The sequence below is a fragment of the Ostrinia nubilalis genome, chromosome 30 (genome assembly GCF_963855985.1).
Source record: "Ostrinia nubilalis chromosome 30, ilOstNubi1.1, whole genome shotgun sequence".
NCBI lineage: Eukaryota > Metazoa > Arthropoda > Insecta > Lepidoptera > Crambidae > Ostrinia > Ostrinia nubilalis.
The window spans coordinates 6,781,475-6,797,905 of record NC_087117.1 but is presented as its reverse complement, the minus strand read 5'-3'; the positions used below and the strand labels follow the sequence as shown (position 1 = coordinate 6,797,905).

Here is a 16,431-nt window from a genome sequence, read left to right as displayed (position 1 = left end):
TTCCTTTTATTTTCAGCGAATCAATAAAATATGACGCGTGCTTGTGGCGGTCGAGTCAAAGTTACCCAAGGAAATCTTTTCTTGTAAAACAGTCCCTAAATTAAGAATCTAATAAATCTGTTATCATCATCAACTTTCGAGGAAAACTAATGTTTGCAGGTATAAAATAAAAGAAAACCAATTCGATTTATTTATTTATTTATTTATTTATTTAATTAAAATGCAAGTGAGCTTACAGATTTATATCCAAAGCGCTCACATTGCCAATTTGAAATTACATTTAATGTTAGTAAGTACTTATATCTATTTATGGTTAGTAGACAAATACAATCTTAATTTTTTTACAAAACACTCTAAGGAGTTGGCAAAGATGTCGACGTCTTGGACGGTTTGCGTAAACATGTTTAAAAGACAGAGTGCCCTGGGAGTCGGTGTGTTGTTAGCATGCAGTGTGCGCAGGCCATCGGGGGCACAGAACAGGCGGTGCTGACGACGACCCGATAACGATAACGATAACTGAAAACATTTATTTAAAATCATATAGATGATTCTCATCTACCGCCGCCTTTTACTCTATGTTGAATCAGGAACTGATAACTGAAACAAAAGAAAAAAATGCATTACACATAACACAAGTCACTAATTTTGGAATAATAACGGAACGTTATAAATCCAACTTTTAGAAAAAAAAAGTCAAACATGACGTTTCACTTTCCCGCCAAAAGTAAAAAAAAATGGATGCGCCAATTTCAAATCGCTGTAGCGAGCCGATTATGAAATGAATAAATAAATCTTACCTCAAACCGCTGTATAGCAGACTGGTCGTGTCGTGCCACACCGTGACTTTTCGTCAGGTGCTGTCGTGTCGCGCTGCTGCTTTTGAAAACATCCTCGCAAACTGGACAGAGGTAGCGCAGGCGTTTTTCTTTGTGCACCTGTTGATAGATAGGTAAAAGTAGGTCATACATAATCATCATGATCATTTACTCCCGTACTCACAAACATTACTGAGGTCTCACAGTGCGCGTGGAAGCGCAGGGTGACACACGAACTAATCACTGAGTTTTGCTGCTTTACTTAAGCAACCATCGTTTGTGAATACGGGCACAGAATAATAATAAGTACTTCGTACAGAAGATTTTCTTCGCGAAGGTATTTCAAAAAATGTATGCTCAATGTCATTATCAATATGGTGTAATTTAGCTTCAAGAGTCGAGCAACATTTTGTTGACAAACGTCAGTGATCGGTACTGCGCCGAAGCCATAGGGCTGACTTCGGTAAAATGATGTGTGATGTGAGGTGCCAAACAGACATACTCTCTAATCTGTGTGCTAAACTGCAGAAAATGGCGGAGGAAATACATGATTATGCATGAATTATCATGAATAATATTAACCACTTATTTACCTCTCAGCGTCTTCAGGCAACTTAAAAAAGTACATTCTGTGTTTTTATTAATAATTAGGCAGTTAAATACTGCACAGTATTTAGTACACCATTTTCATTATTTTTTTCCATCATACACAAGAATACGCGTGCGTGAGTCAATGTTCGCTCGTATGTGAGGCCTTGTCGAATAGTATCCTGTAGGTGGGCCATCGTGCTTGTTTTGTTTTCGATGTAAACTCGCGGAGATGAACAGGCCTGATACGGGCGTTAGAATAACAGACCTTATTATTTACCTTGTGGTAGTGGTGTTGAAGCAGCCGTTTGGATTTCTCGCGTTTTTGGCAGATGTTGCACTGTGGAAGTTATTTTGAATGATAATTAACTGCAATCAAATGTTAGAGCAATTTCATTAATATTTTTTTTTAAGTTTTCTAATAGAAGGTGCATCATATGGAAAGAAAAATTTGGATTTCCCAAAAGAAAATAATAAAATAAAAAAAGTCACAGACTATGAGGGTTTTCGCGTATGAAAAATCCGCCAGATGGCAATACGTAGATGCGAGGTCCAAATGCTGCATGATTGGTTATTTTTGACATGATATTGACAGATATTTTATGTCAAAATCCACCAATCACGCAGCAGTCAGACCCCACATCCACGTCCCGCCATCTAGCGGATCTTTCATACGCGAAAACCCTCATTTAGCAGACATAAATAAATGAGAGGAGTAGGTCAAAAACCAAAAATGATTTTGACGTACGAAGACGCGGGCACAGCTAGTAAAGCAATAAATATTCACCTCATAGTTGCTCTCCGGCAAATGTATCGGCAGATGCTGGACAAGCCCCGCTCGCGAGTGGAAGCTCGCGCCGCAATGTTCGCAGACGAATTCGCGCTCGCCCGTGTGCCGGCGCTCGTGAACCTACACATATTTATTTTTATTTAATAGGTAGGTATACAAAACTATTCAAATTCAAAACTTGATAGTGTGATTAGCAGTAAAAAGATTTGTAAGTTTGTTAATAAATGTTTTACGAAATTATTAAACTGGGGTAACTGTTTCTAAAATTTCTAGACTATTTTTCAACCGACTTCAAAAAAGGAGGAGGTTCTCAATTCGACCCGTATGTTTTTTTTTTTTCTATGTTTGTTACGCGATAACTCCGCCAATTATGAACCGATTTGAACAAATCTTTTTTCGGCGTATAGGTAATACCTCAAGGGTGGTCCCATTTAAATTTAATAATAGAAAAAATAACCCCCAAGGATGGAAAATTGGGGATGAACTTTTTTATACGCAATATCTCCGCCGATTATAAATCAATTTGAACGATTATTTTTTTGTTGAATAGGTATTATCAAAAGGGTGGTTTCATGCGAATTTGAAGAAAATATTTCACCCCCAAGGGTGGAAAATTGGGGATGAACTTTTTTATACGCAATATTTTTAATTTTTAGTTTTTTTTTGTGTTCACGCATTTGAAGTCAGTTTTATTTTTTTAAAAAGTTAATTATTTATTTTTTAAGTTCATATACTGTTTAATGTAATCAGCGCAGCAGAGGGCAGCGAAGGACCGGTCGTTATGGATGTCCTTGGGGGAGGCCTTTGTCCAGCAGTGGACGTCATTTGGCAGAAACGAACGAACGAATAAAGATACCTACTTTTAAATGGCAGTAAGTAGGCCTGTAAGTGTACATCCTATTGGTTACCGTGTATCTTTTGAAATTCTGTTTTATGTATAGTCTGGTCCGTGAGCACGTCAGTCACATGTCTTCGACCTTCTTGGCCGGTTCGGGCGTCGAGCTTGTGCTCATGGCCCGTGCAGCATCTCGACTGGCTACTGCCAGTCGGTGGTTTGACGTCGCTTGGCGACGGACTGCCTGGGCTTCTACCTGGCACCACTGTCCCGCCCTCGGCGCGGTACCAGCCCACCGGGTGAGTCGACGTTGGTCGAGGCCCAGTGAACGACCAGCGAGCGGGCGGTTCCTGGATGCCAGGGAGCTTTCAGGCAGTCACATTTATGTTCTGGTGTTGGTTTCTCTTAGTGCGGGCGTTGGGCCGTCACTATTTTGAAGCGGGGCTTCGGTGCTGCGACAGCTGGTGCTGTGACTGCTGGTGCTGTGGCGGCTGGTGCGGAGGCGGGTCTCGCAGGCGCCGCAGGCTGGGTGGTGTCGGCGTCCTCTGCTTCTGGCTCGCACACTCACTGCGGGTGCCAGTTGCACAGGCGCGACAGCAATATAATTACGCGCGAGCGATAAGGATGGGTAGCTAGGGGTCATTGGACAAAATTCTACGTGCTCACGGACCGGGATTTAGCTAATAAAAAATAGATCTCACCACTAATCCAGCTTTGGTGGCAGAACTATAGTCGCAGTAGGAACAGTTGTGTATCCTGGCAAGACCGTGCATGGCTCGCTTGTGTTCCAGTAGGATCGCATTGCTGAAGCAACGCTTACCGCATTCCTGAAGAAAACATATTATTTACCTCTTCGCCCGCGTGAATTCCAGATTCTCACAAAGTCATGATTTGACATAATAATCTCATGGTTAATTACATGGTTTAATATAGAAATAAACCCTCGTGTAATATACCAAACTAGCGGCCGCCCGCGACTTCGTACGCGTGGATCCCGTTTTACCACCGGAGTGGTTTCGTAAAATCCTTCCTTAGCGGATGCCTACGTCATAACATCTACCTGCATGCCAAATTTCAGTCCGATCCGTCCAGTGGTTTGGGCTGTGCGTTGATAGATCACTATATTTAGATGAGTCTATCGTATTTTCCCTCACTAGTTGGCGAGTTTTGTCACTCGCTAGTGGCTAAGACAATGTCGCCGACCAGTGAGCAGTACAGCGGTAGGGCTATCGCATTTTTTGCACTCACCAGGATGGCGCCATGTACAGTACTAAATATTAAGGTAGGTAGGTAGTTAGGGTACAGGTACAAATGGATTAAGGTAACTGCGCGTGCATAAATCGCCGCGACCAATGACAGGCCGCGTTGATGTGAACTCATCGCTAAAAATTCAAATTAGAGCAATAAAGAATTTGAATTCATACACGACATCTAATCGCCATCGCGCACGCAGGCCGAACATTTATTGAACTCAATTTTGTTTATTTTTTGCTAAAAAACTTACTAATGAACATTTCAACATACCTCACAAATACAATAGCTGTTGTGTGATCGCATGTGTGCTTTGAACGTCACGTTCCTATTGTACTCCTTGTCGCACACATTGCATTTGTAGACCTTGCCTGGTTTGTCACCGGACAAACTCCAGGAGCGTTGAATCTGTAATTCAATAATAATAAATCTTTGGACAATTTCACACAGCGCCAGCTAGCCCCAAAGTAAGCAACTTAATGCTTGTGTTATGGGTGTTAGCCTAACGGATATACTACTTATATACTTTTTTTTTAAATACATACATATTATACATAGTCACACCCAGACCCGTCACAGAAATTAAAATTCATCATTTCAATTTCTGCCCGGCCGGGAATCGAACTCGGGACCTCTCGGCATAGTAGTCCGTTCTGAACCACTACACCAAACGGCCGACATATAACATTGGTTTCATCACCATCAGGTCCATCGACCCTCTCTAAGTTAGGGGCCATTCATTTAATACGTAAGACTTTTAGGGGGGGCAGAGTGGTCGACAAAGTTTTTTTTTCGATAGTTCTAATGTAAAATGTGCAAAGTTAATTTGAAAAACCTTTGCCCTTACCAGAGGCAAATGGAGGATTTTGCCATGCTGATCAAATGGTTTGGGAAAACATGTATTTACTACAAAAAAGTTACTAAAAACATTGTATTCAAGAATCTGACCTGTTTCTCTTGAAGATCCATACTCTCAATCTCTAAATACTCATGACTGATATTTTCATCAATAAACTCAACATTCTGGTCCACAACTATATTTTCATCGTCCATATTATTATTAAATGATGCCTCTACACCATCATCATCTAAGATTTCGTATTCCACAAAATATTCTGCGTCATCGTTGTCCGCTTCAAAGATTTGTGGATTTTGGAATATTTTACGTAGTTTTTGGTCAGTTTTTACACTTTTAATCCTAAATTGTAGCGCTAAATTAAATGTATCTATGCATTTTGTACACATCTTTTGAGATAGACCATCATTTAGTTTAATCTGTAAATAAACACAACTATTAAGTATTACAGCTTACTTATCAAATGTATATTGATTGAATTATGTACAGAAGACGGCACAACAAACTACGCAATGGGACATGGCGTACGTACCACCGCCATCTATTCTACACACAACGCCATCTAATGGTGTAAATTTAAACTAAAGTTACCTCCAAACCTGTCACTTCTTTCAGATCTTCTGACCGCTTTTTCGCGGTCTCTTCCGTGTAGAAAATGTCCATTAAGTTTTTATTTATCAAACAGGTTCTACAGTAATCCGATACTTGCTCAAAAACTTCAGTATTTTCCCCGTTTTTCGCTGGTTTTGCCTGTTTTTTACGTAAGCTCTGCCTGCGAGAGCGCATCTTACGATTTAACATTAAAACAGCAAGCATTTTATTAAGAATACGATGAAATGATATGCAGACAATTTAAAACTTAAAAGACTTTGATAAATTACAGAGATTTTCGTAATTAATTATTTTCCAAGCCGCAAAAAAGCAAAATATTTTTGTGCAAAAATTGACATACGCAATTTTTTCATCAATCTTATTTTACCGACTGTCACGTTAATTGCGTTTTGTTATCGTGATTGATTAGGTACTTTTAGTTGAAGCGGTAAAATATGTTTTGCATGAAGAAACAAAACGGTATGAATTTCCTATGTATTACTTTTCTCTATGGGTATGAATGTCAAAAAATGTTTGTTTTGTTGTGAAGCGAATTTTTAAATCTTTTTTTCTCATTAAAATTCATGTTTTTAATAAAAAACATCATTCGGAATTAGTGAATACACGTATAAAATTAATATACTTACTCAATAAACTGCACAAATGTATCCATGGACGTGTTGTAGGACTTGTTTAGGCTCAGAATGTTTGAACCCAATTTTTCCTGAGTTTGGTAAAAAACACAAATATTCGGAGGCTGTGTTCGCTGCTACTGGTTTGATGGTAAGTTATTACCGGTTTCTAGATTTGCTAGCTGGTATATCCTAAGAAAACTTCTGAAATAGGCGCCTTTTCGTCAACATAGATTTCTTGCAGACCAACTAAGACTGCACTGTGCCTTATGTATCAATATTGCTCCTAAGCCTACCCTCTGGCCGTCCCTTCATTAACATCATCATTTCGGTTATAATTGGCCTCTGTCTGCCAGTTGAAATAAAAATAATGATCTAGGACTATAATTATCATAATTAATTTTTACCCATTATTAATTTCAGGTGGATCCCAACGATTACCTACCTCAGCAAATGTGTTCAACGTGCATCGCCTTCATAAACGAATCAAAAGAGTTCCGTAAAAAAGCGATAGAATCCCACAAAGAGCTCCTCAAACGTCTGCAAAGCTGTTCCAATGACAGTAAATTGGTTTTGGAGTACGAACCAGAAAAAAAGCCATTGAAAATAGAAATCGTAAGCGAGAATCCGATTAATATTAATGATGACTGGAACGATAAGTTTTCAGATGACGACGATATTCCGTTGGACCATTTTAAGTCTGTTAAAAAGTTTGAAGCCGATTCATCTGACGATCACAAACAAATCACCGATAAACCTAACGGGGAAAATAATTTAAATTCCACACCAGATTCTGCATTAAACGCCCCAGATATCGTAAATGAAGGAAACAAAGTCGTTGAAACCACAGAAAAAAAGACGGTTAAAAGAAAACCTAGAAGTAAAAAGACAGATAAAGAAGACAAAAGTACAGTCAAGACGGAGAGAGTGAAGGAAAGAATAGAATGCGAATATTGCCATAAGATATTAACGTCTAAATTGTCGGTTCGAAACCATTATAAGATACACACTGGTTTTGATGTAGTGTGTGAGGTAAGCTAGTTTAATTTAAAAGTATCTAACTATAAAGTTCTACAAAATAGCAGAAGTAGATTTGTTTCAGCCAAATGACGTCCACTGCTGGACAAATACCTAAGGATTTCCACAACGATCTTCGCCGCGTCCAGTCACCTCCCGCGACCTTTTCCAGATCGTCGGTCCACCTAGTGGGCCTACCCACTACGTCTTCCGTCCCGTGGTCGCCACTTAAGAACTTTCTGCCCCAGCAGCCTACATTTTATTTATTTAAAAACTTAATTGCATTTTGCATTGTGCAAACACTAAAAAACTTAAGCGGTACAAAAAGGCGAACTTAATGCCATGTGGCATTCTCTACCAGCTGACCTTGAGCAAAACAGAGAATTTGAATAGGTGGTGCTAAATTTTATGGGCTGGTTTCCCAGTCGTCGTCGTTGCTGTCTAGGATGTTACATATCTGCCCTGTAAGTGCCTATTCACTCTCGCCTTGAAAAGGCCCGGATTATAGTGTTTAGGAAAGACATCAGCAGGCAGCGAATACCAGTCCCTAGCTGTTCGCATTGTAAAAGAGTCATCGAAACGCTTAGTGCGAGCTGGTGGAATGTTGACATTGTTAAAAATAGTAAGACACAAGACCTGTCGTCGCTGACCTGTGTGACCTGACGTTTCGGCGGCTATGATCAAGCCGTGAGTACATAATGTAACTCATTAATAAACGTCGCGTTAAGACCCGCGTCTTACTATTTTAGTTGAAATGGAACGCAAAAGTTTAGAGTCTTACAGTACCTAGCTGTTCGCATTATAAAAGAGTCATCGAAACGCTTAGTGCGAGCTGGTGGAATGTTGACATTTTTGATGATTATTATTGTTTTTCAGCACTGCGGCAAGAAGTTCATAACCCGTCGTTTGTTGCTGATGCACTGTCGAGCCAAACACGGCTACGAGAAGGTTGACAAGTGCTCGTATTGCGACTATAGAGGCTCCAACGCGGAGCAAGTAAAGGTGTGTGGTCTTTTTGTATGCTGAACGATATTTACGATATTGCAAATATGAAAATATCTTAGGTAATTTTAGAGGTTTTGAAAAAAAAAAAATGCACATTTCGAAAAATCCAGAAGTTTTCTCGGTAATTTGACCCATTTTAATTTCAACTTTAACAACTGCAACTTAGGAATTCATCTATAGTAACGACTTGAAATCGTTAATTTCAGGAACCACTGATCTGATTTGAAAAATTATTTTTGTGTCAGATAGCTCATTTATTTAGGCTATTTAACATCACCGTACAGCCAAGCCAAAGCAAGAGCAAGCCAAAGAAAAGTGTTGCAAAAACGGGAAATATTATTCAAACTATTTTCACGCGTACAAAGTAGCGGGCACAGCTAGTTTTTCATAGATTGTAAAAAACCGATAATAACCAAAGACATGCCGTTTCAAGATACACGAGCGTCTTCACACTGGCGAGAAACCATACAAATGTGGGGAGTGCGACGACGCGTTTCACAGAAAGAGCAGCTACCTGCAACACATCGCTACGCACTTGAAGGAGAAAACTGTGCAGGTGAGAACTGAGAACAACATTTAGTAAGAATACATCAACACAATCTGTATTAATTTTAACCGCCTTTGTGGTCTAGCTACGACCATCTTACCTAAGTCTGTCGCCATATCAACAATGTTAACAGCATTATTGTGTTCCGGAACTTGGGGTCATTGGAAGAATTTTGTCCAATGGGGCCGTTCAAGTATTACGTAAGCAGATTTCTTACCATTTTTTACCCCTCCGCCCCCCTTGTCATCAAAAGTAAGCAAAGCACTTACCCCCTCCCCCTATGCTTACGTAAACATTTTTAGTTATAAATGTTTTTTATATGTATTGTCATTTTTAAAATAGGAAAATTCATGAAAACATTAAATTTAACTGATACACATAGAGCAAGGGACTAAAAAAATATAATCAGAAATAAAGAACATAACAAACATAATTGCATCAATTATGCATCAACATAAACACAAATGATAACTTTCAATGCTTACAATACGTTTAGTATCCAAACAAAACAGGCGCGCGGGAGGCCGGCCTCGCGTATAATAATACTACGACCAATGATATTATAGAACTATAGATATGTTACGTTCATAGAAATTACGATTTTAATCCGTGCCGAGCTATTCCAAATTGCACACATTGACAAATGTAACTGATAAGTGAAACAAAAGATACGAAATAGCACGCAAATGAAAGAGATAGCTATAGTTTTAACGATTCTGCACTAACTAATCTATGTCCGCAGCGCACGCATCCTTATCGCTCTAACGTCAAAACAAGATCGCTTTCTCTTTCTTAACTTGAACATGGCGCATGGCGTCTTGATTGTTTGCATAAATAATTGAAAATATAAATACTAAATAATTTTGCATAATCACATGTGGTAAGAGATCCCTTGTATTTTGTTTACTTTAGAGTCATAATTGGTACACTTTCTAAACACACACGATGACATTTTTTATTTATTTTGGTAAGAACACAGGAACTTACGGTGTGGTACGCACGCGATTGCGCACGACGCAGGCCACACGAAGACTAAACACAAGACGTCCCAATTGGGACGTATTTGAGTATTCACAGCGCGAGCGCTTATAACATATCTGCTTTTGTTTTTATTTAATATCTCAAATTTCAATGGGCAGTGTCGGCACGAGAGTTAATTATTAGACAAGTGAATATAGGCCAGTAGAATTAAACACAAAAATGAATTAAATCGGAAATAATTCTTACTAAAGATTTTAGTGCTTTAATGGCTTCATAAGTTGCCCATAAAGACTCTCCTAGATTTTCGACTTCGACGGAGTTGTGCTTAAGTGGTGGGGGCCCCCGAAAGGGGCGCTTTTTCGGTTTTCCGGTTATACCGCGTAAAGGACTTACCCTATCGAAAAGTGGTCTTCCTGACGGTTGAAGAGCATTTAATCCTGCATTAAATAAGAACAAATTCATATGTTTTGAACAAACCGTTCTCGTGCAAATATTCGGCAAAGTAGAAAATATGTGTATAATTAATGACCCTCTCCACGTCCAATGGCTCGTTACCCACAGGCTTCCAAGTCTTGAAAAGGAGCGCCTCAACCAGTGTAATCCTATCAAGGCTTACGAGCTGGATGCGCCTATCCTTGTTCGTCCCAGCCGTTCCTTAATTGGGTTGCTGCACCTCTTCCTGGCACTCACCTGAACGACTCTGTGTTACCTACTGTGGCTGCTCCTCTTCCTTATATCCTCCTGCACGACTACGTTGCCTAGCCGTATGCCTGGTCTAAGGTTCGACGCCAAAAATCAACAACAACAAGTTCATATTAAAACGTTGAAGAGTTTTTTGTTTGTTTGTTTGAACGCGTTAATCTCAAGAATTACTAGTTTGATTGAAATAATTATCTTTGTGTTGAATAGCTCATAAATTGAGGAAGGCTATAGGATATATACAATCACTCTACGACTAATAGAGGCGAAACAGTAAAGAAAAGTGTTGCAAGCACGGAAAATAGTATTTAAACTATTTTCACGCGTACGAAGTTGATTTTGTGGCGTCGAACCTTGGACCAGGCATATGGCTAAGCAATGCAATCGTACAGGAGGGTACAAGGAAGAGGGGCAGCCACAGTAGGTAACACAGAGTCGTTCAGGAGAGTGCCAGGAAGAGGTGCAGCAACCGCAGTTAAGGAACGGCTGGGACGAACAAGGATAAGCGAATCCAACTCGTGAGCCTAGACAGGGATACGCTGGTTAAGGCGACCCTTTACAAGGCTTGGGAGCCTACGGGTGACGAACTATTGGAAGTGGAGAGGGTCATTAATTATACACATATTTTCTACTTTGCCGAACATTTGCACGAGAACGGTTTGTCCAAAACATATGTATTTGGTCTTATTTAATGCAGGATCAAATGTCCTTCAACCGTCAGGAAGACCACTTTTCGATAGGGTAAGTCCTTTACGCGATATAATCGGAAAACCGAAAAAGCGCCCCTTTCGGGTGCCCCCACCACATAAGCACAACTCCGTCGAAGTCGAAAACCTAGGAGAGTCTTAATGAGCAACCAATGAAGCCATTAAAGCAATAAAATCTTTTGTAGGAATTATTTCCGGTTTAAAATCTAATTCTACTGGACTAATAGCGCACGGTAATTTTCCTAATCAGTTCTCAAAGCGAGTGCCTACGCATATGTATTATTTGCGGGAATCCCCGAAAAAACGTAAATAACTAACGATGACGTAATCATCATCTAGACCCCCCTACCCCCCATGTCATCCAAAATAAGCAAAACAGAGACCCCCCCACCCCCCCTTGGTGCTTACGTAATACTTGAACGGCCCCAATGACCCCAAGCTACCCATCCTTATTGCTCGCGCGTAATTAAGTTGCTGTCGCGCTCGCACACTCACTGCGGGTGCCAATCGCACAGTCGCGACAGTAATATAATTACGCGCGAGCGATAAGGATGGGTAGCTTGGGGTTAGTGTGTAAATGACTAAATCGGCTAAATTTGTCAAAAACGGTCAAAAACAAGTCATAAACTGTCAAAAACGGTCAATTTCATTTCAATAATAGTTTAGATATTTTTTTAGTTTTTCCTAGATTTTGATACTGATAAAAGTCTACAACATTTTAATTGAAATAAAAAAGTGGTTTGTAATGATTTATTACAGTTAAACATTTTACAGTGAGTCTACTACTTCTAAATTGAAACAATAAGTGTTTTGTGATGATTTATTGTGCTCTCTTTCTTACCCTACGCAAATTAACGTTCCTTCATTTAAAATTGCAAATAAATTGGGTACCTAAATAAATAAATTATTCGGTGGTTAGTTCAGTAATATTGAGTCAAATTGACTGAATTTGACCGGTCATTTATGGTATTTGACCATCGTGACCGGTCAGATTCAGTCAATTAACATCTCTACTAGGGGTCATTGGACAAAATTCTACGTTCTCGCAGACCAGACTATAGTCTATAATAATTTCTTTTCCAGTGCACCGAATGCCCCTCCCGCTTCAAATCGGTCACTTTAATGCGCATCCACCGCGCTCGTCATAAGCCTTCGCAACACGCCTTCCGCTGCGAGTTGTGCGGTAAGAGCTTCGCGCGTCGCCGCAACGCAGCACGCCACGTGTATAGGGCACACCGTGCCCAGGGACACGTCGCGAGGTACAAGAATAATTCCGGGATCTCTACGTAAAGGTTTGGAGAAAATACGGTCATTTTTTGAGCCAAAAAGACATTTTGTTGCGTCTTATGGTCACTTTTTGTGTCATATGGTCACTTTAACGCGTCATATGGTCACTTTTGTGTCATATGGTCACTTTGTCGCGTCATATGGTCACTTTGTCGCGTCATGAAATTTAGTCGCGTCATATAGTCACTTTATAGCGTCACATAGTCACTTTGTACGTTGAAGTCTTTGTTAATCATTTTAGTCATACGGGTGATCTAACCTGTGTAGGAGACATCCAATTATTTATTTTTATTTTATGGCCTCTTTTGAAACCGTTAAGAATCGACCCCGTACATATATTTTTGTATTAAACATTGTGATAGTAAAAAGTAAGAAATAGATTATTATGATAAGTAATTTTAAGTAATGTATGGTATTAATAATTTATGTAACAAAGTATTATTGTATGCAGTATTTGATAATGTATGCCTATTGTTTACCTATTTTAAGTCTTATTAATTTTTAAGGGTTTATTTAAAGGAAATAAATGTGCATGTGGATTGAGTGATCCTTGCTTCAATCTTAACAAAAATCGAGGAAGTTTTACTTAAAATATGTTAAAACATTGCGATGAAGTTTAAACATTTGTTAAACCTAAGATAAAAATGTTATGGCCAATAAATAGGAGCACTCATACCGCACGCTTTAAGAAAACGTCAACATGTTTATTTCAGAAAATAAAGCCTTTCCACTTCTTTTTATAGTATAGAAAAATTGTTAAGAATATGTTAAAACTATTAACAAATTCAGAAATTCCTTGCACGTCCCGTTCCAAAGTTATGACGATTATTTAGGATCACTCACACCGCACACGGGCCGTACGAGTGCTCTTCAAAATAATGACTTTTTATTAATAAATACGTTTTATTTCTGTTGGGAAATGTGTGCAAACTGACGAGCGAATTTGTTAAAGAATAAGTGTGACAAAACTTAAAAGCTGAAGGAAGAAATTAACCTTTATTCTTTCCTCCAATATGCCGTGTGAGTGATCCTTACTTTTACCTCTATCTGCTCATATGTAGTTCGTAGGCAGACTGAGATAGTATCTAAAATTGTTAATTGTTTTTAACAATTATTTGGCATATATTTTGCTTTTATTAAGGTCATAATTTAAGAAATATCAGGCTTAGATGATTCCTAAAGGAAAATGTTGATTAGGGTACATATGATTTTTTATTTTGTGAGACTGTTCCGTCCGATTCGTCAGACGTGACAATGCAAAACCAATGCAATCTAATATGTATTAGGTGTCCTGTTTATATTTTATTCCTATTGGCTAACTACTCTTCTAGACATTCTGTTTTACTTGACATACCTAGGTACATACTTTAGGTGTTTTGTGTCCTGTTTATATTATACTAGCTTTTTCCCACGGCTTCACCCCCGTGAAATTTAGTTTGTCATATATCGTCATAAATTATAGCCTATATGTTATTTTGGGTTATAAACAATAATACTGTAAAGTTTCATCAAAATCCGTTCTGCAGTTTTTTGCGTGAAAAAGTAACAAACATCCAGACATCCACACAAACTTTCGCATTTATAATATTAGTAGGATAGGATTCTATGTTAACATTCTGTTTTACTTGACATACCTACATACTTTAGGCGTTTTAAATAAACACTGAACTGGAATGCAAATAAGTAAATAAATTAAAAAGGTACGTATTTTAATTTAAGTAAGTATTATATTTTAATGTTTTAATGTATTTACACTTTTATTACAAAATCATAAAACAATGCTGATTGTCACTATAATAAATTAAATACCGCAAACCGCGAATGCCAAGAAAAAAAAACTAATGTCTTAGCACGTCTTAGTAGTTAAATTTACATAATATTGTAAATGAATAAAACAAATTTCATGTTAGACTTTCATGACTTTTTATGTTTTTGATGTAATTTTCTTTATGTCATGCTATATGGCATGATAAACAATGTAGAAAGGCTGCATATAATAATGTATAGATTTCGATGTGCTCTTTACGAATTTCAACTTTGCGACCTCCTATTGCCTCCGCGGGCGCCACCAAATTGAAAAAATGCTGCTAGTAGCAGATTTTTTCAAATAATTCCTTTAGGATTATTTTTGATAAAACGTCCTTAGGAAAACTTCTGATGAATCGAAACAGTCTCTCAAAATAAAAAATCATACGTACCCTAATCAACATTTTCCTTTAGGAATCATCTAAGCCTGATATTTCTTAAATTATGACCTTAATAAAAGCAAAATATATGCCAAATAATTGTTAACAACAATTAACAATTTTAGATACTATCTCAGTCTGCCTACGAACTACATATGAGCAGATAGAGGTAAAAGTAAGGATCACTCACACGGCATATTGGAGGAAAGAATAAAGGTTAATTTCTTCCTTCAGCTTTTAAGTTTTGTCACACTTATTCTTTAACAAATTCGCTCGTCAGTTTGCACACATTTCCCAACAGAAATAAAACGTATTTATTAATAAAAAGTCATTAATTTGAAGAGCACTCGTACGGCCCGTGTGCGGTGTGAGTGATCCTAAATAATCGTCATAACTTTGGAACGGGACGTGCAAGGAATTTCTGAATTTGTTAATAGTTTTAACATATTCTTAACAATTTTTCAATACTATAAAAAGAAGTGGAAAGGCTTTATTTTCTGAAATTAACATGTTGACGTTTTCTTAAAGCGTGCGGTATGAGTGCTCCTATTTATTGGCCATAACATTTTTATCTTAGGTTTAACAAATTTTTAAACTTCATCGCAATGTTTTAACATATTTTAAGTAAAACTTGCTCGATTTTTGTTAAGATTGAAGCAAGGATCACTCAATCCACATGCACACAGGAAATAATGCGTTTCTACACTATTATACAGGGTGTCGGTAGGTTTAACAAACTTCGTGGGAGTATAGATGAGGTCATTTTGAGAATACAAATTCGCGCATTTGACCCTAAATGAGCTACTTTTTTAACTGTCTTTTACCTATATGTCCACGAAGTTTGTCTAGTCTCGTACCAAACACCCTGTATATGAACGATAGTCATGAAATAAAAGACAAATAATTATTTTAACATATTTTATTTTAGGTCAATAAATGAAACTTAAACTATTTGATATATTTATTAACAAATAAATAGTGAATTTTATTTAACTATGTGTTTCATTCAAAAGGTGACACTTTAATGCGTTTTATAAGCGAAATAAATAAATAAATACACAATATAATAATATTTATTGTGTATTTATTTATAATAACTCTAGAATAATGTGTTTATATATTTAGACTAAAAATTTACATAATTTATTTATTCACAAGTCTGTCAGGATAGTCGCAATTTCATTTTTTACCCAACTGCGTCAGAAGGAAGGTTATGTTTTTTGTAGTCAACAGTTGGAGACCCGAATTCAGAGCGTGGTGTGAGTCCCTTAGAGCATAATGGGTTCGATTCCCGTTAGGGTCAATACTTAATACATTTGCTGTAATACAAGTCAAGAGACCACAATTTAGCATGACGAAAGGATCAAACACATTATCCTCTTTTCTGCAGTCGGTAAAATAAGGCGACAATTCTGACATACTAATACCCGGTCGCCGAGCACGTAGAATTTCGTCCAATGACCCCAAGCTACCCATCCTTATCGCTCGCGTGTAATCATGATGCTATCGCGCTCGCACACTCACTGCGGCCGCCCGTCGCACAGTCGCGACAGCAATATAATTACGCGCAAACGATAAGGATGGGTAGCTTGGGGTCATTGGACGAAATTCTACGTGCTCGGCGACCGGATTATATCTAAAAAC

At 38.1% G+C, this 16,431-nt stretch overlaps 2 protein-coding genes across 4 annotated transcripts in view; both read right to left on the bottom strand.

The window, feature by feature from the left end:
• Nucleotides 1-10,027, bottom strand: part of LOC135085974 (uncharacterized) — a 100,463-nt gene extending 90,436 nt beyond the window's left edge. For all 3 annotated transcript variants that reach the window (XM_063980755.1, XM_063980757.1, XM_063980756.1), the window contains exon 1: nucleotides 9,915-10,027. The gene's annotated coding sequence lies outside the window, so the exon portion shown is untranslated. The remainder of the gene's footprint in view (nucleotides 1-9,914) is intronic.
• Nucleotides 545-3,851, bottom strand: LOC135085989 (zinc finger protein 551-like). The gene is made up of 5 exons (XM_063980776.1): nucleotides 3,730-3,851; nucleotides 2,191-2,313; nucleotides 1,684-1,743; nucleotides 798-935; nucleotides 545-597 (listed from the first exon to the last, which is right to left on the bottom strand). The coding sequence occupies exons 1-5, from the start codon at nucleotides 3,799-3,801 to the stop codon at nucleotides 574-576; spliced, it is 417 nt and encodes a 138-aa protein (XP_063836846.1). The 5' UTR covers nucleotides 3,802-3,851; the 3' UTR covers nucleotides 545-573.
• Nucleotides 10,028-16,431: the final 6,404 nt, after the last annotated feature.

Excerpts from the sequence above, each read along its gene's own strand:
- LOC135085989 (XM_063980776.1), bottom strand. The coding sequence starts at position 3,801 with ATGCACGGTCTTGCCAGGATACACAACTGTTCCTACTGCGACTATAGT. Across the intron at positions 1,744-2,190 it reads TGCCGGAGAGCAACTATGAG|TGCAACATCTGCCAAAAACG; the intron begins GTGAATATTTAT and ends TAACTTCCACAG. Across the intron at positions 598-797 it reads CTGCTATACAGCGGTTTGAG|TTATCAGTTCCTGATTCAAC; the intron begins GTAAGATTTATT and ends CTTTTGTTTCAG.